General features: G+C 36.7%; 1 protein-coding gene and 1 long non-coding RNA gene across 3 annotated transcripts; both read left to right on the top strand.

Annotated features, from left to right (window-relative positions):
• The first annotated feature begins 423 nt into the window (after positions 1-423).
• Positions 424-3,757, top strand: LOC117782953. Its single transcript, XR_004617341.1, has 2 exons — positions 424-487; positions 3,711-3,757. It is a non-coding gene; the product is annotated as an uncharacterized LOC117782953 (long non-coding RNA).
• A 58-nt stretch (positions 3,758-3,815) lies between these two features.
• On the top strand, positions 3,816-26,129 carry LOC117782941 (putative protein kinase C delta type homolog). Of its 2 annotated transcripts, XM_034620062.1 has the most exons (14): positions 3,816-4,245; positions 5,715-6,088; positions 6,155-6,270; positions 6,335-6,420; positions 6,630-6,759; positions 21,705-21,806; positions 22,791-22,874; positions 23,130-23,266; positions 23,331-23,504; positions 24,502-24,656; positions 24,724-24,871; positions 24,940-25,119; positions 25,191-25,331; positions 25,400-26,129. In XM_034620062.1, exons 1-14 carry the CDS (start codon positions 4,150-4,152, stop codon positions 25,547-25,549), a joined length of 2,073 nt encoding a protein of 690 aa, XP_034475953.1. In that variant the 5' UTR covers positions 3,816-4,149; the 3' UTR covers positions 25,550-26,129. The 2 variants fall into 2 exon arrangements, with proteins under 2 accessions (XP_034475953.1, XP_034475944.1); XM_034620053.1 differs by lacking the exons at positions 3,816-4,245; positions 5,715-6,088; positions 6,155-6,270; ... (2 more) ...; positions 21,705-21,806; positions 22,791-22,874 and adding exons at positions 15,569-16,046; positions 16,092-18,031.
• Positions 26,130-26,498: the final 369 nt, after the last annotated feature.

Below are 26,498 nucleotides of genomic sequence, written 5' to 3'. Positions count from 1 at the left end.
TAATCATATAAGAAACCCTAGCTCATAAATTTTTAAATATTATTTCTTAAGACTGATAAAAAACAAATGCATAAAAAATAGTTGTATTAATGGATATATACTATAGAGTATGCTTATACCTGGATACAAAAAGCTTTGGGAAATATCTGTCACTTTCTCACTCTCTCTCTCTCTCTTGTGTTCCTTCTTCTTCAGTGCGCGCGATCTCGGAAATTGCTCACTTACTTCAATTGTATTTGAATGCTTAAAGAAACGTGTATAATAAAATATTAATGTAAATACCACATGATATTTGTCTTAAAACTCGGATGTGCAAAGTTACAGGAGAGTACAGATTCCCTGAGAGGGAGAGTGAGAGTGAGAGAGAGTGAGAGTGAGAGCGCCTTACAGATACACACAGTTAGCCAGAGATGGACGTACTGAGTGTTGGGTATATATCATTTTCAGATACGGATTCAGTGCGCTCCCGTATGCGAACGCTTTTACCGTGAGATCGCAGCAGCCAAAACAGAGCGGAAGATTTTCTTAGTTGTTGTTGTTTTTTTTTTGTTTTTTGTTGTTTCGCCTGCATTTGCATATTTTTTCCTATTCGGTTTTCCTATAATTTTTCAACAATCTGTATAATTTTCATATTCTTATTCTGTGCGTCCGTTCGTTCGTTTGTTTCGTTCTCCGCTCGTTCTTTATTTTCTTGTTTGTTTGGCGTGAGTTTCGACGTTGAAGAAAAGGAACGAACCTATGTGAAAAAAAGAAATAGAGAAATAAGTCAAATTATTTGCAACAACAAAACATGACAAATACAAAGTGACATTTGTTGTACAACATGTCGAATGCGTGTTGCACTCAAAAGTGAAAGTTTTAATCAAATTTTTTTCTGCATTTTTTTTTTTTGCACTCGCATAAAAAGTAAGCAAAGTGAAAGTGTTGAAAGTAAAGTAGATTTGGAAATTAACTACAGTACATTAATGACGTCACACACGCACACACACACACACACACGCACACATATGAATCTATGTATATAGAGGCTATGGTAGATACATATTTAAATGACTGGCAGAGCCACAACCGCCGCACAATCATCCAGTCAATTTGCGCTGTGTTTTGCGGGGCATTAAAACAAAAGCATTTCACTACGAGATATTTATTGTTGTGTCTTCTGTTCTATGCGGTTGTGTGTGTGTGTGTGTGTGTGTGTGCGGTCTGTGTGTGTGTGTGTGTATGTAAATCTGTGTGGAATGTGTTTATAGTAGCCGCTGCCGCCTGCCATCGAAGTTGCCGCCACACTCCTCTTTCCCCACCTGCCTCCTTTTTATAATACTCAAATCTCAAGTCACATGGCCTGGTATCAGTCTCGTTGCGATCAGTTCATTATTATATCAAAGCACCCATCAATATGCCTTATGGACTGTTTGATAGCTTCCAGCTATGAGAGAAAGAAGCGAACAAATTCTTTATAAAATTTATAGACTTTTTAAACGAGTTCAACAGCATCAAGTGAAATGTATCTAAATCTAATCATATGTAGCTATAGAAGATGCTTATGTTTTGATAAAGCATTCTTCATTTCTAGTTAAAAATTTCATTTTCTTTGATTTCTTAAAAATATATATTAAACTAACTAAACTAAAGTTCAGGGAATCAATCCATTTTGAGGAGATGCTAAAATCTGAAATCCACAAACTTAAAATCTTTTTAGTTGACTTGAAATTAAATATTTTCAAATAGGGACACCCTATTATATCTGAAAAAGTGTCCATCAACGTTAAAAAATAAAATTATCCATATTAAAACTTTCTTGGATAGGCAGTATAATTAAAACAATGTTTTAAGATCACTGTCCCCTTTACAAGGGCCAAAAAAAAAACACTGAAAAGGAATAATTATAAACATTATTTTTGTTGTTTTGGCATTTTGCTAAGGCCGCAAGATGTTTGTGTTTTGATTTTGATTTCGCTACGTTTATTTTTTTTCTCTCGCTCTCTATTTTTTTTTTTTTTAAATCATATCCGGCAATCAATTGGCACGCAATCTCGCACAATTCGCCACTTAATTCTATTTATAATAACATTAACAAAGACAACAACAATAACAGCAATAGGAATAATAACAAGAAGAGTATTCACAACAAATTTGAAATGAATCGAGAACTTATTTTTGGTGGCACGTCAAAGGCAAAGAAATCATATTTTTAAACGTCGATGCGTCGACTCACGACCCCAAAAATGCGACTGGTGGATTCCCTACACAAATACCATAACAATAACAACAACAAGTGGCTGTATAAGTGTACAACTGAGTGAGTGAGTGAGTGTGTGTGTGTGTGTGTGTGTGTGTGGTGTTTGCTGTATGAGTATGCCCTTCAGGCTAAAGCGTATTGTAAAAATAAATGGAAAATTGAGGCAAAAGCAAAAGTGCCGTCAAATATCTCAAATCAAATTGTTTTGTTTTTGTTTTTCGTTCAATTTCGTTGGTTTTCTTTGCTTTATTTTTGCAATTTCTCAAATGAACTTCATCAGAATTTGGACAGGCAACAACATTTAATCAGAAACAGAAACAGAAAAAAAAAACATAAACATTAATTATAATCATTCGATATAACCAAACACTCAAAACTCATGACTCAATTGTTTATAATGCCTAAAGAATCTTCCCTTAAGAAAGGTAATATCTATCCATTCATCTGTCGATCAACAATTGATTAATCAACTCTTGAAACAGCTAATCAGTCAATTTCCACGTGTCATCAGTTGATCAATTGGCATATCTTCAATTTTTATAAATACTTCCCATCCATCATTAATAGCGTAAATTAACTGTCAGCGTCGTATCAACAATTTTCTTAAGAATTTTCACGCATACGTGACAAAATGCCCTTTGAATGTTTTCTGTCTAAAGGCCATTTCTAAAGCTCTTATGTATAATTTTACTTGTAAATATATACAACTTATATAGTTGACCATTTGTTTTCTTGACTAAGGCACGTTCCACGTGATGTTTCCATCTACTCCTACTCAACCCAAATCGTGGTGTATTCGAAAAATTAACGTTTATGCCTTGCAATTTGAAAATTTTTTTCTGTTTCAATTGTAGTTTACAAAAATATAATTTTAAGAAGTGCAGTCTATGATATTTCTTTCATTATCATGATATGGAAAATAAAACAAAGTAGTTCGGGGAAATAATGAACATTTTATACTTATTACTATTCAAAGAATATTATAATGTTGTTGAAAGAAGCGCTTTTGTCTCTATAAACTATATATCTTAATCATATATCTTAGGCTAATTTCTTGTAACCATTTAAACTTGACTTAAACTTGGTACAACTGTTTTTCAGTATAGTAGATAAAACATACAAATACGTAAATTAACATTAGAAGGAAATTTGCAAAAGAGTTGTAATGAACATTTATTTATCCTTCGTATCAACCAGATCAAAGTATCTTATATGTACTTAAGTAAACCAATTAAGCGTATTAAAATTTCTACCATACAAAAATAGCTCTTCCTTTTCGCTTCTCACTCAATTTATTCAGTTGATATATATGCCAAGATATGATCTTCAGACATATAAAGTAGAGATACGAAATAAATGAATAAATATGTAGGAGGATTTCATTTAAATGAAAGATGAAAAGAATATAAATCATAAATGAATCGAGTATATTTTATGTAGGGTATTTAAGCTTTGTTGTTCTCATTTTCAGAGGTGTCCATCAACAAGGCTTTAAACACGCTTACAGTCGAACGGCAAAAAATGCCAACAAGGCAACAGCAACAGCAACAGCAACAATAATAAAAAATACAGCTGACTAAAATGCAAAGTGAACTGTTTATTTAATATAAATATAAGAAAATGCCTCGTATTCGCCTTTCGTATCATTAAACACATAACACAAAGCAGAAACAGAAGCAGAAGCAATAGCAAAAGCAAAATCCCCTTTCCACCGATCAGCTCCCCATATTTTCGGTTTGGAGAGTATCGCAATCGGAATTGAGATCGGGTAAAAAGAATATACGGGGCCGTACTCGTGGCACGTAGCCGTATTTCCACTTACAGTTTCCAAGGCGCACGTCGGCCACAATAACGGCACGCAAATCGTGTAGTGGATTTGGCGCGTCGTTGACGCGGAAGCGGACGCCAAGATGATGTTCACCCGCGCCCAAGTGCGCAAGCAGAAGGCAACCAGTTCCAGCAGCAGCCAGAGACCACGAAGCTCCGGCGGCTCCTCACGTCATGATGTAAGTGTATCTTCAATCGAAATTCGCTCAAATTTTCTTCCAAATTTGAATACTTCAGGTATTGTCTACATAACTAATTTCAAATCCCTATTCCAAATTCCATTATTTTTCGATTTCAAGCTTAGTATTGATCTACATCTTTTAACTATATACAGTTATCTTCTCTGTTCTGCTTCAAATCTTCAAGTCTATTCTTCCTACCAAATTTCATAGCTCTAATCAGGGAATAATACCGGAACTGTTAACCGAAACTAGACGTGAGAAAATATGTTTCCATCTGGATCTTGGTTTCAATTTTAATGCAAAGACTTCCTTTGAAACTTGGAAAATCAAACAAATTTTAGGTTTTTACTTTTAATCAACTCCCTATATCGTAATTAGTATAAAACAAGACTTTAAGCTTGATTTTAAAACCTTTCATTTTATTGCAAAAAATTATGCCGATTTGTACAAAAATTTTGAATTGTCGGAAAAACTTTCAACTTTCATAACTTTGTCAAAACTGGATCGGTTCAATCAGTGCTTTCATACAACTTCGAAATACCCTTATATTTATGTTTCCAGAGTTAGAAACGTATTAAATCTTTATATATAGCTATAAAGTACCGATCTATGTCTATATTCCATGACCTGTTTACAAACTAAAGCTCTGATAGTTTCCCAGTTCAATAGGATCCATTTTTATATAGAAAAATTTTTCCTGTGCAGCACTTCCATAATACTCTTTGTTTGCATTTTATGACTGTAGGGTATTATAATCTTGTTGGTTTAATAGTGTTAATAGTGTTGTATATTTATAAAAGAACACAAGAGAACAACATTTATAAGCTGTAAATTTAATTGGGTTTCCCATTAGCAAATTCTTCTTGTAGAAAGTGAAAATTGGAACACTTCTGTTTGTTATTTTTTATACAGAGGTACTTTTAAGTGTTTTGGTTCTTACAGCTTAAATAAAAAAAAACCATCAAATTTGGTATAATGAGAAGAGAATAAGAAAAAAATATCTAATTTAATTGGTTCATAAGCAAACTTACAAAATTTTAATAATGAAATTGGCTACATTAACAGCATTTTAATCAATTAAAAATGTATATGCATATTTATAGCAATAAGTTATTCAGTTAATGTATTAAAAAATACAGAATTTCTTAAAAGAATTACAGATTGTGTAAGTCTAAAAATTATTTTTCGATAAGGTGGCAACATTCAGTGTAAATATGCCCACATATCAAGCCTTGTTATGTTGTTTGTTGTTTTTAATCCTGCAGCAATATTTTTAATTTTAATATTTTTCATATAACTATGAGCACAGAGTTAATTTGAATAGTTAATTAAATAAATAATAGTTAAGGCTGTAATTGAGTATCCTATATTCATTTGGTTTAGAGCTAAGCAACCCTTAAGTTAGCTTCTGTTTTTTACTGTATAGTTTATTTATTTAATAATTCTATTTATGATCCTATTGACAGGTACGCTATAAACAGAGCTCCTCCAGCAGCAGCGGCGCTGGCAGCGGGATTAGCGGGTCCAGTGCTGGAGGTACGCGTCGTGATCGTGAACGGGAACGGGAACGTGACTGTGATGATCACTACAATAATCACTATCATTATGGCAAGCAGCATTCCTTTGAGCTACCGCGCCAACACTCCAAGGAGGAGGCCTACACACGTGACAGGGACAGAGAAAGGGATAGAGATAGAGACAGAGAGAGGGAAATTGGCGGTGCTGCTGGTGGTGGCAGTGGTGCAGGTGGCGGTGGTGTCCCAGGTGGTGGTGGCTATGTCGATAGACGCACACGACCGCGCAGCATTACCAATCGGCGTGGTGCCATCAAACATCAAAAGTGAGTGTTAAGTGGCAACTCTGGCAGTGTTAACAGATCGTTTTACATATAAAATACTTCTTTCAGAACCCACGACATTAATGGACATCGCTTTGTGGCCAAGTTCTTTCGCCAGCCCACTTTCTGTGCCTTTTGCAATCTCTTTCTTTGGGGCTTTGGCAAACAGGGCTACCAATGCATAAGTGAGTAAGGTGGCAACACTGGTAATCGCATCTCAAGCTAACAACTATATTTTTTAACTCACAGTCTGCCAGACGGTCGTGCACAAAAAATGCCATGAGAAGCTGCTGGGGAAATGCTCCGGTTCCGTTTTTAACTCAGCCAGCACAATTGTAAGTGCCACATGATGCATGCCCCATCTAGGGTTATTGATAAAAAATCTATATATATTTTTTGTGATGATATATTTTAGAAAGAGTTATTTATCACGATAATTTGTATCTATAAGATGAAAACTCAAGTTAAAATAATATTTTTTTTTTATATAAAAACTTTATAGATATATTGATTTGTAAGATTCTTTCTATTCTTTCTATTGTAGCTGCTGCGTGAACGCTTTAAGATCGACATGCCACATCGCTTTAAGCCGCACACCTTCATGTCACCCACGTTTTGTGATCATTGTGGTTCGCTGATGGGCGGATTCTTTATACAGGGTCTTAAGTGCGAAGGTAAGTCAGAAATGTCAATTTATCCCTCTTAAAACTACCTGTTACTTGAGCTTTTTCTGCTTGACTATTTATTTGGTGTGCGTTTCTGAAGCTTTCGCCAGGTGGCGCCATACGTTAAAGCTATTCGAAAGCTTTCATCTTAGTCGCGATATCAACCAAAAAGTTTGCAAAACTTTTGGTTGGGAATTGTCGCCAAACTAAAAGTAACGGTCAACTAAAAACTAGGAATATCTACTTTTAAGCTGGGAAATCTTTAAGGCAAACATTGCTATGATTGTTGCAGCTTCGAGTAACGAAAGAAAGGGAATCTATGGAGTAGTTACTAAAAAAATAAACTTTTTTTTAAAAAACACTCAATACACAATACACATCTATGTATATATAAATTTAAACCATATACATTCGATTATTCTTGAAACTATTCGTTGAATTATTTCAAAATATTATGGGCTTAACATAACCTAAACAAATAGTCAACTGGCTGATTCCCATAATTCTACAGTGAATTTCTTATCGTACATTCATTCGTCAATTAGCTTTGCATTGCGAATAAATTCAAATTCACGCTGCCAGCTGGTGATTAAATTTGTCGTATTGTCGCTTTGATATTCGTATTTTAAATGCCGTAATTTGCTTTGGGGCTGACAGCCTTGTGCATTTTTTTGTGTATACCTTTTGGTAAATGTCTTCCTGTTGTTACAATTTCAAGCACATTTATTTTAATCGCTCTGATTCTGAATGCAAATGACAGATTTTTACGGTGTATATATCAGCAGCACACGTAAATACATTCAGATTTATTCATATAACTTTATAGTAGTGATGTAAATCCAAATTGTGAATTGGTTAAAATCGAAATGTATAAATCGGCAAAAATGAATCGAGTTTTCGATCAAGTACTAGTATGTGAAACCAAATTAAGAAATTTTGTTACAGAATCAAATAAGTTGCCAATCAATAATAAAATTAACATTCAGCAAGAAAATCGGTTAAGAATTTAAAGTTTTTTAAAATGATTTAAGGGAAAATTTGGAAAAAATGGACAGTAATTAAAGAAAATAAGAGGTGAAATAGAAATCGGTTTAGCTTTGACAAAGTTTCATTAGGTCAAGGTTAACTAAACTCAAGCTCGATCCCAGCTTGCTCTTCTTCTTTTCTCTCTTTTCTCTCTTTCTTCTCTCTGCTCTTATGAAAACTCTCTGAACAGAAGCTGGTCACATTTAATATCAGAACTGAGTACAATATATTTTGGCAGCAATTAAAATTGCACAAAAGATAATAATAAATTTTGCAGGTTATAAAAAAAAAAATTTCGGATTTATATTTATTACACGTTGTATTTTTATGTCGCACCGAAATGAGCGCAGCCCCCGTTGAAATCAACTCGTAATATTTATATGTATCTGAGGGCATTTACATATATGTACACATTTATTTTGTCGTTAACCAAAATACAAGAACACCACATGAAATTGAGTATGACAGCTTGCCTAGGGAATACCCTGTACAGGTGCTAAGGTTAGAGATTTTTGACTTTGTAGGACTGATGTTAAAAAAAAAGAATATTATTATTCAGAATAGTTAGTTAAATAAAAAAATATTTATTTCAAATAGCAGGGACTATTAAGTATTGAATAATAATATTGAGAATTAATCCTGTACTTTAAAAATGTTTCTTCAAATATAAAAATAGATTTTACAGTTTATTTTCCAAAATCAAATTTGATAGACTTTAAGATCGTTAAGACATAATCATACTCTTTTATTAAATCGTAAATACTTTTTTTATACTCATAACGAGAACAACAGAAGAAAGAAACGTTTAACAACTGTCGCAGCGCTCATAAAGCATGGCGGAAATACTCGTAATGCTTGAACCCAATTAAGTCCGATCCGAATATATATACATCTATCTAAATAAGTAAATATCTAGATGTCTATTATATAGCAGAGATTCATGTCGACAGTCGGGACAGGCTGTATTAGAAATCAATTTATTGCGCCTTTGCCAACAAGCAACGAGCCAAACAAGACACCAAAATCACAGAATAGCATGCAGTGAGTGTTTGCAGAGGTATACACGACTTTTGAATACCCTGTACAGAATGGAAGACAGTTGAATTGGCTTCAATTTAAGTTGAGTGCAATCTACAGTATAAAATGTAAGAACAAAATATGAGTATGCACGACTCGATAATACCACGTAAGCCATCTGTTACAGCTGACATATAAGTTGTTAAAGTTGCTTGATTAACAGAATATATAGTTTTTCTATACGATATTTAAGAAATTTTTAAGCATGGATATGATCAACGTTTTAATACCCTGTAGTTAGTTGCAATCGATTAAGTACTGGCTATAATACTTTTGGTATGACTGCTAGTTGAAACGTCAGCAATTTGTAACCATACACTGCTTTCTTATACCCTGTAATAACTCGAACAGCTAAGCGTTATAAATCTAAAAAAAAAGAAATTTATAATTTTAATGTTGAATAAATAAATATATGAAGAAGACGCGTCTCTAGCTATAGACTACCTCCAAAATACCCTCGGATAGAGCTTAAAAGAGCCGCATTTAGTTCAGGTACCGCAATGTATATGTTATAAACAAAATGTTTCGTGTTTTTTTTTTTTTTTGCGATCTGCTTTACAAGCAGAAGATGACATGAACGGAATGCAGGCAGAGCAGAGATACAAAAATAGGAAAATACCTCGCAAAATGCGACAAGCAAAACGGTAAAAATAATGGAAAGTCGGCCTGGCTATAAATCGCAAAGATTAAGTACTCTGAGGTCTGATGGCAAGAAATAAATGCAATGGCTACACATGCAACAACTACTACTACATGTTGCAGTTCTATTATTAGTTGTTTGGCGCTTTCAGCGACTACCCTCCCTGCCCCTTCCCCACCCCCTTCCTCATAGCCATCCCCATCCCCATCCCCTTTACGTCCCGCGTCTGTTGCCGGCTATAAATGCATTTTGCGGAACCGAAAAGCGTCACCGTCTCTCCGTCGCGTCGCTGTCAGCGGCGTGTGGCATTTTTTTTTCCTCTCTTTTCTGCACTTGTTATTTCCCCCATTTTTTTGGGGAGGGGGGAAACGAACGAAGGAAATTTTGCAAACATTTTCTAGCAGGTGTACAAATCGATCAGCTTCCAAATTGAGCATTATTTAGCATAATTAGAGACTTTAGTTGTACCTTTCGAAATTATTATAGCAACGTTTTCTTTTGAAAATGCAAAAATTGAAATCCAAATTTATGTCTTGGCACTGCACAAAAAAAAATTAGGAAATTATGAAAATTATGGGCATCTGCTAAGTTTTTTTCTAAGACTCGGTTCTCATCTGCCAAATTTATGTCAAAATATTTGCTTTATTGCTAAAGAAAAACAAAATACAATATATTTCGACTTAAGATCTTATGGATTGTTAGAAACAGCAACCAGATAATGGCAGGTGTGAGTTGTATTATAAAAAATATACTAAAGGATTTTTTGTATCTCTATAAAATTACGAATATTGAATTAATTGCCAGGGGTTACAAAGGCTCGACAGACCTTATATAGATTGTCAGCTGGTTTATTGAATAAAGTTGTAGACTTACGAAGGAAAAACTGTAAAGCAGCTTTCGAATTATCATAGGAAATTCTTATAATGATCTGTTAATTTAAAAAATTCTTTCTCGGCAATCTTGTTCTTGGTATATTAAAACTGAATCTTTCGGATAATATTGCATACAACTTGACTTGACATATGGCTTTAAGTTTTAAGCTATATTTACTCGTATTTGATAATCTATATTTTAAAAATATATTGATAAACACTTTAATTAACATAATTTAAATGCTTAGACAGATTTGAAATTATCTCTAACTATATTTATTTTCCCGAAGTTTTTTTCCGCATCTCTTATTATTTTCATACGATAATTTCAAAACAGCGAAAGAATTTTAATATTATTATTTTAACCAACAACTCGAAATCGTTTGAGATTTTCAAATATTTTGTTGAAAAATAACTTGAGCATAAAATTATGAATTTGACAGAATTTTTAGATCGTTGCTCTTTTTTTCACATTTCTCAATAGTTTGCTTTCATAATGTTTGCGCTCTCTCTTTCACACAATCTCTCGTTATCTTCATCTCTCTCTCGCTCTCTCTTACTTTGTTATTCGCTGCCGTGCTCTTTCTCTCTTTATCTGTCTGTCAGCTGGCTTTGGCTTTTACTTTCGCTATGCAAAAACAAAGCAAGAAAATTGTGAAAATGATTTCAAAACTCAATTTTGATGTTTTTCGAAATTCGAAAAACAAAGAAAAAAAATATTTTCTCGCGCTCGTCGTGTGTAGACATTTTATATTTATGACTGTGTTTGTTGTGCCTGCAAGTGTGTGTGTAGTGAGTGTGTGTGTGTATTGAGTGTGTGGCATATTTCGAAATCGGCAGACAGCATATATAGCAATTTGACTGAGAGCGCCAATTCGAAGACCAGGCAATATCTGCTGCTGGTCTGGGCCTGTTGCTTGGCCTTCTCAACACACACACACACACACACACACACACACTGGCAACAACAACGACAACCACAAGCACAAGCACAGCAGCAACATCTACAGCAACAACATCAATATTATCGAAGTTAGGCCCCAGTCTCATCAGCATCTAGAGGTCTCTCTTGTTATGCTAGTGTGTGTGTCTGTGTGTGTGTTCGTGTGTGTGTGTGTGTGTGTGTGTGTATGGCGAACAGGAACAGCTCCAATGCTTGAACATTTTTGCGCTGTCTTTCACATTTCAGTAGTTTCCGTTAATGCGTTCGGCTCGTTGAAAGTGTCCGTGTTTTGTGGATTTCAATTTTGGATATTCAATTTTGAATTTTTGCTAACGATCTAATCACACCAACGATATACATATATTTTGACTGTAACGTGCCGGTTGAGAGTCTAAACAAAAGTAATACTTGATTTTATATCATTTTTTGTTTTTTTTTGTTTTTTTGTTTTTGGGGAACCAAGTTCCCAAATGCGTGGAAATCGTGGAAATTCGCCAGTCAGGTTAGCAACGTCAACGACGACAACGACAACGACGACTCGTGATCTTACGTCATACAAATTGATATACTAGATGGAAACATAGTCTATTTCTATATGCCGCATGTGGCTAAAAAGCTAATATACTAATTATGTGCTCGAGACATTCTAAAGAAAACTTCAACGTCTTGGAATTAAATTTGTTTTCCTCAATTTAAAAACCACGAAATTCTGTTTAAATTACCAATATTTAATTTCAATTTAAACCTAAGCTTAGGCTAAGGTTTTTGAAGTTCAAAGTTGAACTCCATGTTCAAATTAAATGTAAATTTATATTCATATTCTTCCTCCATTTTCAATCATAATTTGACTGAAATGGATAAGTTGTTTATGAATCAGATTTTCTTTCAATTTTTTGTTTTTAGTTTCAATACAATTCGAGATAAAATTTGTAATTATATTTTAATCTTTCTGATTTAATTAAATAAGAGCTAGAAACATAAATAAATAATTTTTTTTAATTTCAATGAAATTCCAACTTCAATTTCAATTCAACTGTCGTCAAGCTCTATTTCAATAACTGCTTAGATCATTTTCTATACTCAACAATCAAAGACATTTTGGCCAATTAGTTGCGCTTACAATTTTAACATATTTATATTGAACACGGTACGTTTCAATCGACATGTTCAATTTGAATTACAAATTCATATTGAATACACCATTAGCCCTTCAATCAATGGCAATTAAAATTCTATTTGGCGATAATTAATGTTGCCGTTTTGCTATTTTTCTCAGTTGTTGCCAACATTATGACAGCAGCATTTTTTTTTTGTGAAATCTAAATTTATAGATATCTATAGATTATATACATATAGTTTAATATATATGGAAGTGTGTTCACGCAAGCGTTAAGCTGTGAACAACTCAAAGCCGTTGAATATATCCCAAGAAATTATTAATTTAAGCAGAAAACTGATTGAAATGTTGAGAAAATTTAAAGAGAGAAAATCAAAAATCAATAAAGCAAATTTCCTAATTTAAAACGAATATTTCCGTTGAATTGAAAGGTGTATGGTGTATATAAAAATCAGGTGTTTTTTGAGTATTTTTAAAATAATAAAAAAGTGATCAAATTGTTAAGCTAGATATTAAATCTGAGCATCAATAGAGAATAAATGAATTAATTTAGAAGATGCAGGCATATAGCTATAGACTAACTGTTTCTAGAAGTTTTAAACAGCAAATAAGACATTAATTGATAATCAAATAAAAAAAACTAATAGACAAATCCATTGTGTAAAGAAAATTGCAAGTTTTGTTCAATTATTGTTGAGTGAAAAAGCAGTAAAAATCGTGCGTAAAAATGCCGCTGTATTCGGACTCGAGCAATTATTATTATAGCGGCGGCAGCAGTCAGCTCTATTCGCCGTATTATAGTTCCGGCTTGAGTCTGCCAAGCACCGTACCGGGCAGCTATACGTCCAGCTATAATCGCTCGTATCCGGGCAGTTATATGGTGCCATTGCTGCCGTCCACACGCTCCCCGAGCTACAGCAGCAGCACGATCGGCAGCAGCATTGGCAGCAACAGCGGCAGCTTGTTGGGCTTATCATCGAGATATCAGCCGAAATTGACAACGATTACGGAGGCATCGACGTTGACGGGTCGTCACAGTGGACACAGCAGCTTGATGCCACTGACACGCATTTCATCGCCCAAATACAGCACGGTGTCCAGCTACGGCAGCAGCAGCAACAGCGGAAGTAGCAGCAACAGCAGCAGCAACAGCAGTCGATATATTCCCGCCCGACCGATAGCTATAAATACGGCGGATATAGATGTGAGCTCGGCAAGATATCGGCGCTCTGCAGAGCCGTCAGTGGAGCGCAAACGTGAGCCATCTGCTGCCAAAGAAGAACAGCAGCAGGTGGAAGAAACACAGCAACAACAGCAGCAGGAAAAGCCACAACAACAGCAGCAACAACAACCAAGACGCTCTACCATAAAACGTAATCGTGCTGTGGTTCGTCTGTCGACCATTAGAAGACGCAGCAAGGAACGAGTCGACGGGAATCAGCAGCAACAACAACAGCAACTGACACAACAGCAACTGACACAGCAGCAACAGGAGCATCAGTTTCGTGATTTGCCGCCGGCAGCAGAGCCAAGTTTAAGTTGGCGTCAAAAGTTGGCCGAAGAATTGTCCCAGTTTCCCACGACGAGCAATAAAAAGTCACCCGGAGAATTGTTGCGTGAACGTTTCTACATACACGATGAGAAGCAGCAGCTGGCGGAGCTGCGACAGCAGCAACAGTTGCAGCTGCAGCAACGGCAGCAACAAGAAAAGCCGCAGCAGCAGCAGGAGACGAAGAATAAACCAAAGGAGGAGCAGGAGGAGGAGGAGGCGGCGGAAGAGCAGCAACAGCAGGATGAGGTAGCAATGGAGGAGACAACAGAGCGACAGCAAGTGCAAGAGTCCATAAGGCGTCTAAGTCTTGTGCAATGTCCCACATTTCATGACATCTGCGAGGACATCTCCTCCGATAAGATCGACGATGATTTGAATGCGGGCGAATTGCGTCGTCGTGCCTCGATCATCCAGGAGCAGGAGCAGGAGCTGCTCAACAAGTTGCAGAAATCCAACTCGGGCAGCTTTCAGTTGATCCATTTGGAGCGACGCAGCAGTCATGATAGCACCACAGCGGATGAGTCGCAATCCTCGACGGTTGCCGCCAAGCAACCCAAGAAAAAGAGCAAGAAATTGCGGCACAAAATCACAGCCATTGTGGAGGTGGAGAATGCGGTGGCCACCGCAGAACATATGCCCAGTGTGCTGGAATTGAATGAGGAAACGACTCCATTGCCGGCAGCTTCGGTGTGCAGTCCCAAGCGCAAGTTCACGGTGAATGTGGAGACGGTGGAGGAGCATCAGCAGATACACAAGATCTTCAAGCTGCCCAAGAAAAAGGTGGCACCAAAGGTGGATCAAGTGCTGCCCGAGGGCTTTATGAAGGCGCAGCCCAAGGCAAAGACATCGCCGCTCAAGAAGGCGAGCAAAGAGAGGGAGCAGCAACAACGTGACGAAGAGGAGCAGCAACAGTTGCTGGAGCATCAACAGCAGAAGCTGGAATTGCAGAAAAAGCAGCAGCAATTGCAAGAGAAGCAGCAAAAAGACCAACGATTGCAGGCAAAGCAACAGCAGCAACAGTTGCAGGAAAAACAACAACAGCAACAGTTGCAGGAAAAACAACAGCAACAGCAACAGTTGCAGGAAAAACAACAGCAGCAACAGTTGCAGGAAAAGCAACAGCAACAGTTGCAGGAAAAGCAACAGCAACAGCAGTTGCAGGAAAAACTACAGCAGCAACAGTTGCAGGAAAAACAACAGCAGCAACAGTTGCAGGAAAAACAACAGCAGCAACAGCTGCAGGAAAAGCAACAGCAGCAACAGTTGCTGGAAAAACAACAGCAGCAACAGTTGCTCGAAAAACAACAGCAGCAACAATTGCAGGCAAAACAACAACAGCAACAGTTGCAGGAGAATCATCAGAAGAAGCAGCAACAGTTGCAGGAGAAACAGCAGAAAGTTCAACAATTGCAGGCGCAGCAGCAGGAAAAACAACAACAGCAACTGTTGCAGGAGAAACAAAGGGATGAAAAACCGGAGCAACATGTGAGCGTAGCGCAGATTTTCACCTTTGATGAGGCGTCCATTCAACAGAATCAGACGACAGTTGCGCCCACGGCCACGCCCACTTCCGCTCTGGGCAAAACAGAGGGCGTAGCCACGCCCAAGCCCATAAGGAAGGCAGTGCAAAAGTCGGAGAGCGGTGAAGATTTCTGGTCGCAGATTGGTTCGCGGGAGACGCTCTACATGAGCAATCGGAAGAAAGCGCTGAGCGAGCGACAACTGGAGACGACCAACGAGGCGGGCGAATTGTCGCCGAAAGAAGCAGCAACAGCAGCAACACTAACACCAACAACGCCCACGCTAAAGTCAGCAATTCAAATTGAGCTCAAGCAACCAACAACAACGCCCAAAACAACAGCAACAACGAACAAAACAACAGTAACCTCAGTCAAATCCGAGCCAGCAACACCAACAATAACTTCTCCGAAATCCACGCCAGCAACACCAAAGATGACAACAACTATACAGACCTCCACAGCGGCAATATCGACTAAATCCGAACCGGCAACGACAGCAACTGCAATAACTTCGCCCAAATCCACGCCAGCAACACCCAAGCTAGCAATCTCAGGTAAAACTGAAGCAGCAACCTCTAAGCCAACACAAGCTTCCACGCCAGCAACAGCTAAGATAGCAACAACAACTGTAGCTAAAACTGAGCCAGCAACAGCTGCAATTACTGCTAAAACCGAAACGGCAACAATCATAAGCTCACCCAAATCCACGCCAGCAACACCCAAACTAACAACAACAACAACAACAGGCCAAAACAAATCAGAGCCAGCAACACCAATAGCAATCTCACCAAAGAGTACACCAGCAACACCAAAGACGGCAGCTGCCACAACAGCTGAAAAACTAGCAGCAACTGTTGCAAAGCCAACAATAACAAAGACAACAGCAACAACGCCAAAAGAACAGTCTGGCAACGCTGCAAAGACAACTGTAGTCATGACAACCGCATCAACAACAGCAACTGCACAAACAGCAACAGCAACAGGCAAATCAAAACTGTTCGAAACGACGACAACAACAATAGCGAAAACTGCGGCAGCAACAACGACGGCAGCGCCAAAAATAAATAACGGGCAAACAGCCAAGTCACCTGAACAACAACAGGCAACGACAACAGCAGCAACAGCAGCAGCAGCAGCGGCAGCAGCAGCAGAAACGAAAATAAATAAAACAACGCATAATAATGAGCGACAACAACAGCAGCAGCAGCAGCAACAGCAACCACCAGACAACGCAGCAGCGACGGCAGCGGCAGCAACAGAAAAAACGGCGGCAGCAACATTTAAACAACAAACGGAAACTAAAACGAAATTGACGGAAATTGTTGAGCCAAAGTCAAAGGTGCAATCACCGAAAACGACAAAGCCAAAAACAGCGACGCCAGCAGCAACAGCAGCCAAAAAGAAAGTCACAGCAGCGGCAACAACTCCGACAGCAACAGCATTGCCAGACAGCAATGTGACCCCAATCAATGCCGATCAATTTATAACGTTGGCCCCCACTAAGGCGGCCATTGCAGCGGCCACAAATGCGTCATCGCCGGCAACAGCAACAGCAACTGCAACAGCAGCAGCAGCAGCAACAGCAACAGCAAGTGCAACAATTGCAGCGACGGCAGCAGCGACAACGCCTACAACAGCAGCAATAATCACAACAATAGCAACAACAGCAGCAGCAACAAGCGACAAGATACGAACTATTGCTGCTGCAGCGACAACAGCGACTGTTGTTGCGGCTGCTGCTGCTGCTGACAGAGACGTAGACGAAGACGACAACAGCTGCGGCGAAGGCGTCGGCAATAATTTATCAAAGTTTGCAACAGTATCGAATTTGGCACAGTGTCTGCGAGACGTTGACGCCGAGCTAGAGGACTATATACCCTCGTCGGCGGAAAATAGCGAAGATAGCGACGACGACGACAACAGTTTTGGCGATTCCTCCAGCGCGAACGGTTGTGCCACCAATCTTAGTGCCAGCATGAAGAAGAAACAGCGCAAGGAGAAGAAGAAATTGAAACAGGCTAAAGATGCCGCAACGCCAGCACGTTTTGATCCGCAGAAGAAAATCAAAATCGATACGACTAGCAAATGTTATGTGAAAGAGGAGGCGCCACGTTATCCACTGGTTGCCACACCGCGTCCACTGTGGAAGCGTGAGAAGATCGTCTATTCCGATGAGAATACGGATGATGAGAGCAGCTCCGAGGGCAGCAGCGAGGCGACTGGCGGCTCCATCGATGACGATAGCGATGATGATGATAGCGATGCTTGCACCAGCAACAGCTCCAGTTCCGAGGAGTTTGACGATGAGGCAACTGCTGCTGCTGTTGCCAGCAAACAGCCGCATGTTGCCGCCGTCGCAACAGCAACAGCAACAGCTACAAGTCAAGTCTCCACTTTAACGGCTTGCACTTCCGGTTCGGCTTCCACCTCAGTGTCTGCGTCGAGTTCACCTTCGATTATACGGATGAGCACGTGCAGCAATGATTCCGGCTTCGAGGGCGGCACAGCACCGTCCAGTCCCAAAAAGATGTTGGGTAAGCCAAGTGGAATATATATATAGTATTACCAAGTACTCTCTCCCTGCATCGAGACAGTCAGACGAACGATCAGACAGTCGGACACATTCACTGACAATCGCACCTGTTGGTCATTTGTGTGAGTGTGGCACGTGTCACACCCCATCCCCATACCCAATCCCATACCCAATCCCATTCCCAAATATCTAATATTTCCCCAGAGTATTCTGCTCATTCTGGCTATTGTTGTTGTTGCTTTAGCGATAGATATTCAAATTTGCTTTCATTTTCAATAGCCAAACACTTACACACACAGTCAACGAGTGTATGTGCGTGTGTGTGTGCGTGTGTGTGTGCGTGTGTGTGCGTGTGGCATGCGGAATATTTAGTTGAAAGACAAAAAGCAAATAAACATGCTATAAATCTCGATAGGCGAATAATACAAATGCCTTTTATATGGCCACATTATATTATACACGTATATATGCTACAAACAAATAATAACAAAATTAACAATTTGTTATTCCATTCTTGACTTTGTTCCTTGTTTTCACACAAATGATATCATGCCAAGAGTTTCAGCAAATTATAAACTGTAACTTCATGAACTTTTCTCTCTCTTTCTCTATCTTTCACTCTCTTTCTCCTTCGTTCTCTGCCTTTCTCAGTTTCTCTATTTAATTTCTACTCAATTTACGCTAGCAACTGTTACTGTGACGCTGTTACTGTTACTATTAATGTTACTGTTAATGTTAACTTAACAGTTGACGAGTTACCATTATGAAGAAAATATTTAAAAATTTCAAATATGTTTCTCTGTTTCTGTTTTCTACCAAAACAATTTTCTCTTAGCAGAATTTTCATCAGCTGTGTTTTCCTGTTCTGTTTTTCTTCGAAGAGTTTCCAACGTCAGAGTTTTTGTGTTTTGATTTTCTTAAAAGTATTTCTTTCAGTTGTGTTTCGCTGTTCTGTTTTGTTTAAGACAGTTTCCATTCACAGCGTTTTCCTGCTTTTCTTCTTACTTGATCTTTTTTTACAAGAGTTTTTATAGAAAATGTTTCCAAAAAAGAGTCTTCCTTAGGAGAGTATGAGTATTTTTTCTCTGAATTTTAATAGAGTTCTAATTAATTCGTATTCTATATAAGAGTATCGCTTTTATTAATTGTTTTTTATTTATCCTTGCTTTTTAAAGCTTGAAAAATTCTTAATATAATAAATGCTAACTTTAATCTGGAAACGATTTTCTTATGAGAGTTTAATTTACCCGCATCTCAATATAGGGTATCTGCCAGTCAAGCTCTCTCAACCAAAGCACTGTTTTTCTAAACTAAAATAAATACAATGTAAAAGCAACTTGTTAAAAAATTAAATTAAATGTGCGAATATAAACATAAAATCGTACATAATATCTAAAAAATAGCTAAATTACAATAAAGTATGTGAAAAATACATAAAGATCTATTAATTGCATAGTGCATCAGCTCATTGAACGTGTTTATGTAATTTCTAAGCCATTTTGGGCATTTACTTGTTAATTTGCTCCGAGTCAAACAAAACGATGAGAATGTGCTAGCAAATAGTGAAGATGAAGAGCGAATATGTGTAGATGCAGATGCAGATACAAATACAATTGAAGATACAGATACAAGTTTGGGGAAGGGAACTGAGAGACAGAGAATTTGGCATTTTACTTTTAGCAAATTGTATACAAAATTGTTTAGGTCATCGTCGTTGTCTTTGTCGTCGTTTTTTTTTAATCTCTGTCTATGTCTTTGCCTCCTTTCGCCTTTCGCCTTTTGTCATTTCCCTTTTGGTCTTTCAGTAGTTGTTTTGTCTGTGTTTTCTTTACGAGTACTCAAGAGAATTCAATTTCTCGTGTATCGTGTATGGCAAATAATTTCATTATATTTTTCTGATTTTGTCTAAAAAAAAACATTTAAAATACACAAGAAATTCAATTGTTTGCATTTGATATTTAAAGCACGTTTGCCAGTTTTCAACGAAAATGTACTTATTCGAGTTGAGATTAATATAAACCAAATTTAGTATTTCTCTTTCTTGCATTTAAATGTACATATTTATATTTTACTGAAAGCAAAAGTTATAATAAAATTTCTAATGAAATCAATGCAGAAAATGTAAACAGAACTATGCAAAATCTTTGAAAGTAAAATACGCATATAGTATGTATTAAAGATATAGCTATGGATTTATTTATACGAATGTATATAGTTAGATATAACTAGATAACGAAAGTGTGAAAATAATTTGAATTAGTTCCTAGTATTTGCTAATGACTGTTTCAGTCTAGTCAGCAAATGTGTGAGGCATATTTGTAATACATATCTCTTTTGAAATATATGCTCATTTTCCCTGACCGATAGAACTGAGAGTAAAGTCTTTATGGATGTCTGGTGTTATCATTATATCTTGTTACTATGCCAAGTTTGCTAACGTAACTTATTACAGCTGTTTCATCTCAATGCATACAGTAAATAAAAATGATTTAATAGAAACACCATATGTAGAATACATCTAAATATAAAAATAAATTAATTAGAAATCTCTTAAATTTTTTTCTTTTTCTCTTAGTAAAAGTTATGATTTTGTTTTATAATTTAAACTCTCTCTGATCTTATATTTTTATTAAAATTATTACGATTGCCTCATTTACACGTATTAAAGTGTAATCTGGGAAGTTCTCAACATTGATTGTTTTGAATTTTTTTTGCTTCGTCAGACGCTGCGTATGCGTGATATTTGTATTGAGTTAGTAAATGCTTCATTGAGTCACAGCAAATACACTCACATAAATACTCGTTGAATGAATTCTTGTTTGATTGCGTGCAAATATTTGCAATAAATATTTGTTGTTTATTAAATATACATTAAATGACGCCTTTTGGACCATTGGGATCCTGCCAAAACAGAACCCACAAAAACGGGGCCAAAACGGATGTGCGTTTGCATTTAAGGTGTATGAGTAAGTGTGTGTGTGTGTGTGTGTATGTTTACATTGATTGCCGTTAGGTGAGATAGTCTTTCGATTTTTATTGTTTTCGTTTAGCTGTTTCCCAATTTAAAATACACTATGATCAAAGCAAATTTTAATAGAAAATATAAACCAACAAAATTTTACAGACAATAATAAAAAAAATGAGTATCAGAACATGATAAACATAATTATTTTATATTTAGCCCCATCAAACTCGAAGACTTTGAGAGCTAGATCTATCAAATCTACATTGTTGTCGCTCTTAATAACATTATCTTAGCTAGAGATAATTTTGACTAAATTAAAATTATTTATTCCAACTGTAGAGTATCTTCAAGTCTCTCAAACATTTTTCTTTATATTTGTTTGCGTTTAGCGGTTTTTTAATTGTTTTCCCATGCGCTTTTTGTTTTTTGTATGCGGAAAATTGGGAGAAAAAAAGCAGGTGAAAAGACAGCAGGGGGATTATTTTCCAGAAACGTGCAACCAATAAATTGCGTCAGCAGCAAAAGCAATATTGTATAGATGATTATATCTGTAGAATATATTATATAGTACATGGTCACAATTCATAATTATATTAATAACGATTTGTTTTAATTAATCTCAACATTTGCACTCACCACGCTGACAACAACAAATGCAAATACAACAACAACAACAACAATAAAAATACAAACAAAATTCGTACAACAGAATGTGACGTGAATTGTCACAAGAAATGCGAACGGCTCACGGCCAATTTATGCGGCGTCAATCAGAAACTCATCGTCGAGGCGCTCAACCACGTAAAACGAGGTAACAAAGCGAAAAAAAATAAAAAAAAAAATATAAAGAATCTCTGAGAAAAATAAAATACCATTCCAATATGATCCAAAACGGTACGAAATCCAAACGAACCGCAAAGATTGCAAGATCCCACAAATGGCGCGTGCTTTTCGTGGGGAAAACAAATGAAAAAAAAAAAAAGATCGGAAAAATAAAAGAGAACAATCCATAAATAATGGCGCCTAAATACGACTGACATTATGATTTCATAATTGACTTTGCCAGCAATTTGTGTGTGTGTGTGTGTGTGAGGGTGTGTGTAAGGTGTGTGCAGGGTGTTGAGTGATTGTCAGTTTAAATGTGTGAAATACTACGGAATTGGTAAATGTAATAAAAGAAACTGATAAAGGAAAAAAATATTGAGTAAGTGTAGAACTGTCCGTTTGTCTGATTAACCTCAGAGAACTCAGAGACTGACAGAGTTAGAGTTACGAAATTTAGTATGTAGTTGTTAAAAATAAAAATATATAGCATCATATTGTAAGAATATGAAATATGTATAATCATAGAGAGAAATATGAAATTATGTATGATGTGAGCGCCTACAGCGTTGATAAATAAAAGAATATAATAGAATAAAAAGATGCTATGTTTTGTGTGATATGATATGATATTAGAAATCAAAGATAGGATAATACTATACGCATTAAAGTGTGGGCTAAAACGATCTCATCAAAATATAATATGACAAGATTTGTACAAAAATTTGACGAGTACCCAATTTACCCAATTTTGTAGACCAACTTTTCAACAATGAAACTAGTCCGTTAAAAAATAAACAAAAGCATGTAGAGGTGGTTAATTTTTACTTCCAGCTAATTAGAAAGCTATTATTAGACAATTTACTCACTCAAACACACACACACACACACACAATTTGTGGGCAATATGATTCGATAGAGGAATAACAACAACATATAAGCAATACAATCTTTATCCATATCCATAAATTAGGCGCACGTGAGGCAAGGGATTCACCCAGCACACCGCCCAGCTCAAATCCTGCCTATAAGATAGAGCCCAACGATGAACACGATGGTATGGCATGCATCTCTATACATCTATCAATAACTAACAATATATTTTGATATACACAAGTCCAAACAAATGACCAACAGCCGAACTGTACAACACACTTTATAGCAACTGTCTTAATAATCTTTTACTATTTATAAGCTATATTTTTAATAATAACTATCTTTCTTTATTTCCTTCCTCTCTCTCTCTATCTCTCGCTATTTCGTTACTCTTATTGTCTTTTTCAACTTCTGTGAAACTATTTGGATCGTACAGAAACATCATATACATATTCACAATTCCAAAAATCCGGACGTTTTACGGCGCCAGCAACAGTAATACCTAGATTTAAGAATTATTCGGTAGATGATTTTCATTTTCTGGCTGTCCTTGGCAAAGGAAGTTTCGGCAAGGTAAGTTTCTCAATTTTGAAAAATACCTAAATCATAAATAAATATATATGCGAAATTTGATTAGGTACTGCTGGCTGAGTTACGTGATACAACATATTATTATGCCATCAAGTGCCTGAAGAAGGATGTTGTGCTGGAGGACGATGACGTCGATTCAACGTTAATTGAGCGCAAAGTTTTGGCCCTGGGCACAAAGCATCCATATCTATGCCATCTGTTTTGCACATTTCAAACAGAGGTAAGTGTGTAAGGTCGATCAGCAAGGTCGATAGGTGGTTTGACGTTCGACGTGACGAGACGAGACGAGTCGAGACCCACTGTTCTGTTGATTTAGACGCGTCTAGGTAATACCACCTACGTTAGCGCATCCGAAAGATACCAAAAATACATTAGCGAAAAGGTAAAACGACCTATTAATAGAGTGCAGTACGTGTCTCATCTCTTTCCCTTCTCTCTCTCCCTCTTCCTCTTGCTCTCTTTCCCATTCCCCTCTCTCTCTCTCTCTCTGTGTACTTCTCTCTTCTTCGCTGACCATCGATTGGGGCACACGACAACCGCAACTGTGTTTCTCGTACATTTTTTTTTGGCACGCACGTCCGGCACTACGTTCGACAATATTCTCTAAACATTAAAAAAAAAAAAAAAAATTAAAAAAAATTGAGAAAAACTATTGTAAGCTACAGAAATAAAAAAAGAATAGCAACAAAATAAAAACAATAAGTTTTGTTTGCTTTAGGGGCGCTCTTGTCTTGCATTGACACCGATTAGAAGGTATTTTAATTATTTATGACTTTGAGGATGCACGACTATTCATTTTGGGGACCTCCTCTCTCTCCTGTCGCCTCTTTTCCTCTCCCATCCCAGAGATATCGCACTATTCTCTCTGTCCGTTGCTTGCTTAACAACACACGGGCGAAATTCTATTGCATCTTTTATCTTTTATTAACTGGAAACCACTTGTGAATTATAGTCATAACTATCTTTAACTATATTATATCAAAGGAAAAGTTTTAGTATCAGTGTTTTCTAACATTTTTCGTATTATCAATTTATAAAACTTAAAATATATGCTAGAAAAATAAATTTTGAAATATCAATAAAAAAATCGACTGCAAAATTACGATTACATTTCAGATCTTAAGTCTTCGATTTTTCCTGTAATCCACACCATTTTTTTTACACTCTCTATCGCTTTCATTTTCTAAACATGTATCTCTCTTTGTACAAATTTACAGAGCCATTTGTTCTTTGTGATGGAGTATCTAAATGGCGGAGATCTCATGTTCCATATACAGGAGAGCGGACGATTTTCAGAAGAACGTGCGCGTTTCTACGGTGCCGAAATCATATCCGGGCTCAAGTTCTTACACAAAAAGGGCATTATCTATAGGTAAGTGGCACAATATTAATTACAACTATAGGAATACCCTTAATTCGGATCAATTACTATGCCATAGGGATCTCAAATTGGACAATGTATTGCTGGACTATGAGGGTCATGTGCGTATTGCCGATTTTGGTATGTGCAAATTGCAAATATATTTGGATAAGACCGCCGATAGTTTTTGCGGCACACCCGATTACATGGCGCCCGAAATCATCAAGGTATATATATCGAAAGAGCTATCACATACTAAATTGAAATTCAAATGTGAATGTGAAACGTTTTTTAGGGTGAAAAATACAATCAAAATGTGGATTGGTGGTCATTTGGTGTGCTGCTCTACGAAATGCTAATCGGACAATCTCCATTTAGTGGCTGCGATGAGGACGAACTCTTCTGGTCGATATGCAATGAAATTCCATGGTTTCCCGTCTATATATCAGCCGAGGCAACGGGCATACTCAAGGGGGTAAGTTGACTGAACAAATTAATTTTAAACAAAACTTATAGTAAACTCATTTAATTATTTAATAATTGTAGCTGCTGGACAAGGATTATACGAAACGCATTGGCTCGCAATATAGTCCAGCTGGCGATATAGCCGATCATATATTCTTCAGGCCCATCGATTGGAAACTACTGGAGAAACGTCAAATTGAGCCGCCCTTCAAGCCACAAGTGGTAAGTCCAACAAATCATTCAATATATGTATATGAATCAATAGTAAATTGTATTACATTTAATATTAGAAACATCCATTGGATACGCAATATTTCGATCGAGTATTTACCCGAGAGCGTGTTCGTCTCACGCCCATCGATAAGGAGATTCTTGCATCCATGGATCAGAAACAGTTCCATGGATTTACCTATACAAATCCGCACATTACTTTGGACTAGAATGTCGCATGGAACTAATGGCAATGTGCTGGGCATATAGCATATATAGTTAACTATATACTAAAACTATACTACATACTATATATAATCCTAATCCAAAGAATTACTTCATAGAGCAACAGTATTTGTATATGTATGTATATATATTCTATTATTATTATTATTACTATAATGTTTCTGTCTAAGTGTATGAGTTGGAAAAACTCGAGATTTATTTATTTATAAGGCTTACTTATGTGTCAAATTGTTCATATTCATAGCCAAGTAAATCTCAGCCAAATCTCATACTCGATTCTACAAATATATGGAAGAGACTTTGATTGTTGAAAGTTGAAAGTTGAATAACTTTTGGCTGTTGCAATTACAAAGCTATGAATACGTTTATAATGCTAGTCAGCTTAGTAATACTCGATAAATCTATAAGATAAGCATATATCTCTGTACATATATTACATAAATACGTAATTTTTTTTTTTTTGCAATTTGGTACAATTTAGTTGTACAAGCTCTATACCAAAGTTGTATGTACTCGAATGTATGTGCTACATTATGCTAGAATAAAATGGAACAAAAATCTAAATATTTGATCTTTTATAATCTTCTATGTTATGATCAGGGAATAACACCGGAACCTGTACCGGAACCGTTAGCCGAAACAAACCGTTTAGTTCTTAGTACCGTAACTAAAACCATAACCGAAATCAATTCTCTGTCAAGAACCGTATAGCGAAACATTTGTACCGCTACGGTTGTGGTAAAGTTGCTAGCTCAAAGAGTTGACCAACTTCCAACTGTCATAACTTGAAGAAAACTGACCGATTTTCAATCGGAATGCCATTTGATCATGATTCGGTGTCTTAATTCATACTGCATTTAAAAAATTTTATTATTTTTCGACCACATAGCCATGGTTCTATGTTGATGGTAAGGGTCCCCCCCTTGAAATTTC

This window comes from Drosophila innubila, chromosome X (genome assembly GCF_004354385.1).
Source record: "Drosophila innubila isolate TH190305 chromosome X, UK_Dinn_1.0, whole genome shotgun sequence".
NCBI lineage: Eukaryota > Metazoa > Arthropoda > Insecta > Diptera > Drosophilidae > Drosophila > Drosophila innubila.
Note: the sequence above shows the minus strand (reverse complement) of the source record. Positions and strands in the feature narration are given on the sequence as shown.

What these genes read in the sequence shown, in the direction of transcription:
- LOC117782941 (XM_034620053.1), top strand. Translation starts at nt 15,664, where the DNA reads ATGAGCAATCGGAAGAAAGCGCTGAGCGAGCGACAACTGGAGACGACC. An exon ending in TTTGCACATTTCAAACAGAG is followed by an intron (nt 23,505 to 24,501) that starts GTAAGTGTGTAA and finishes ACAAATTTACAG; the next exon opens with AGCCATTTGTTCTTTGTGAT. An exon ending in AAAAAGGGCATTATCTATAG is followed by an intron (nt 24,657 to 24,723) that starts GTAAGTGGCACA and finishes ACTATGCCATAG; the next exon opens with GGATCTCAAATTGGACAATG.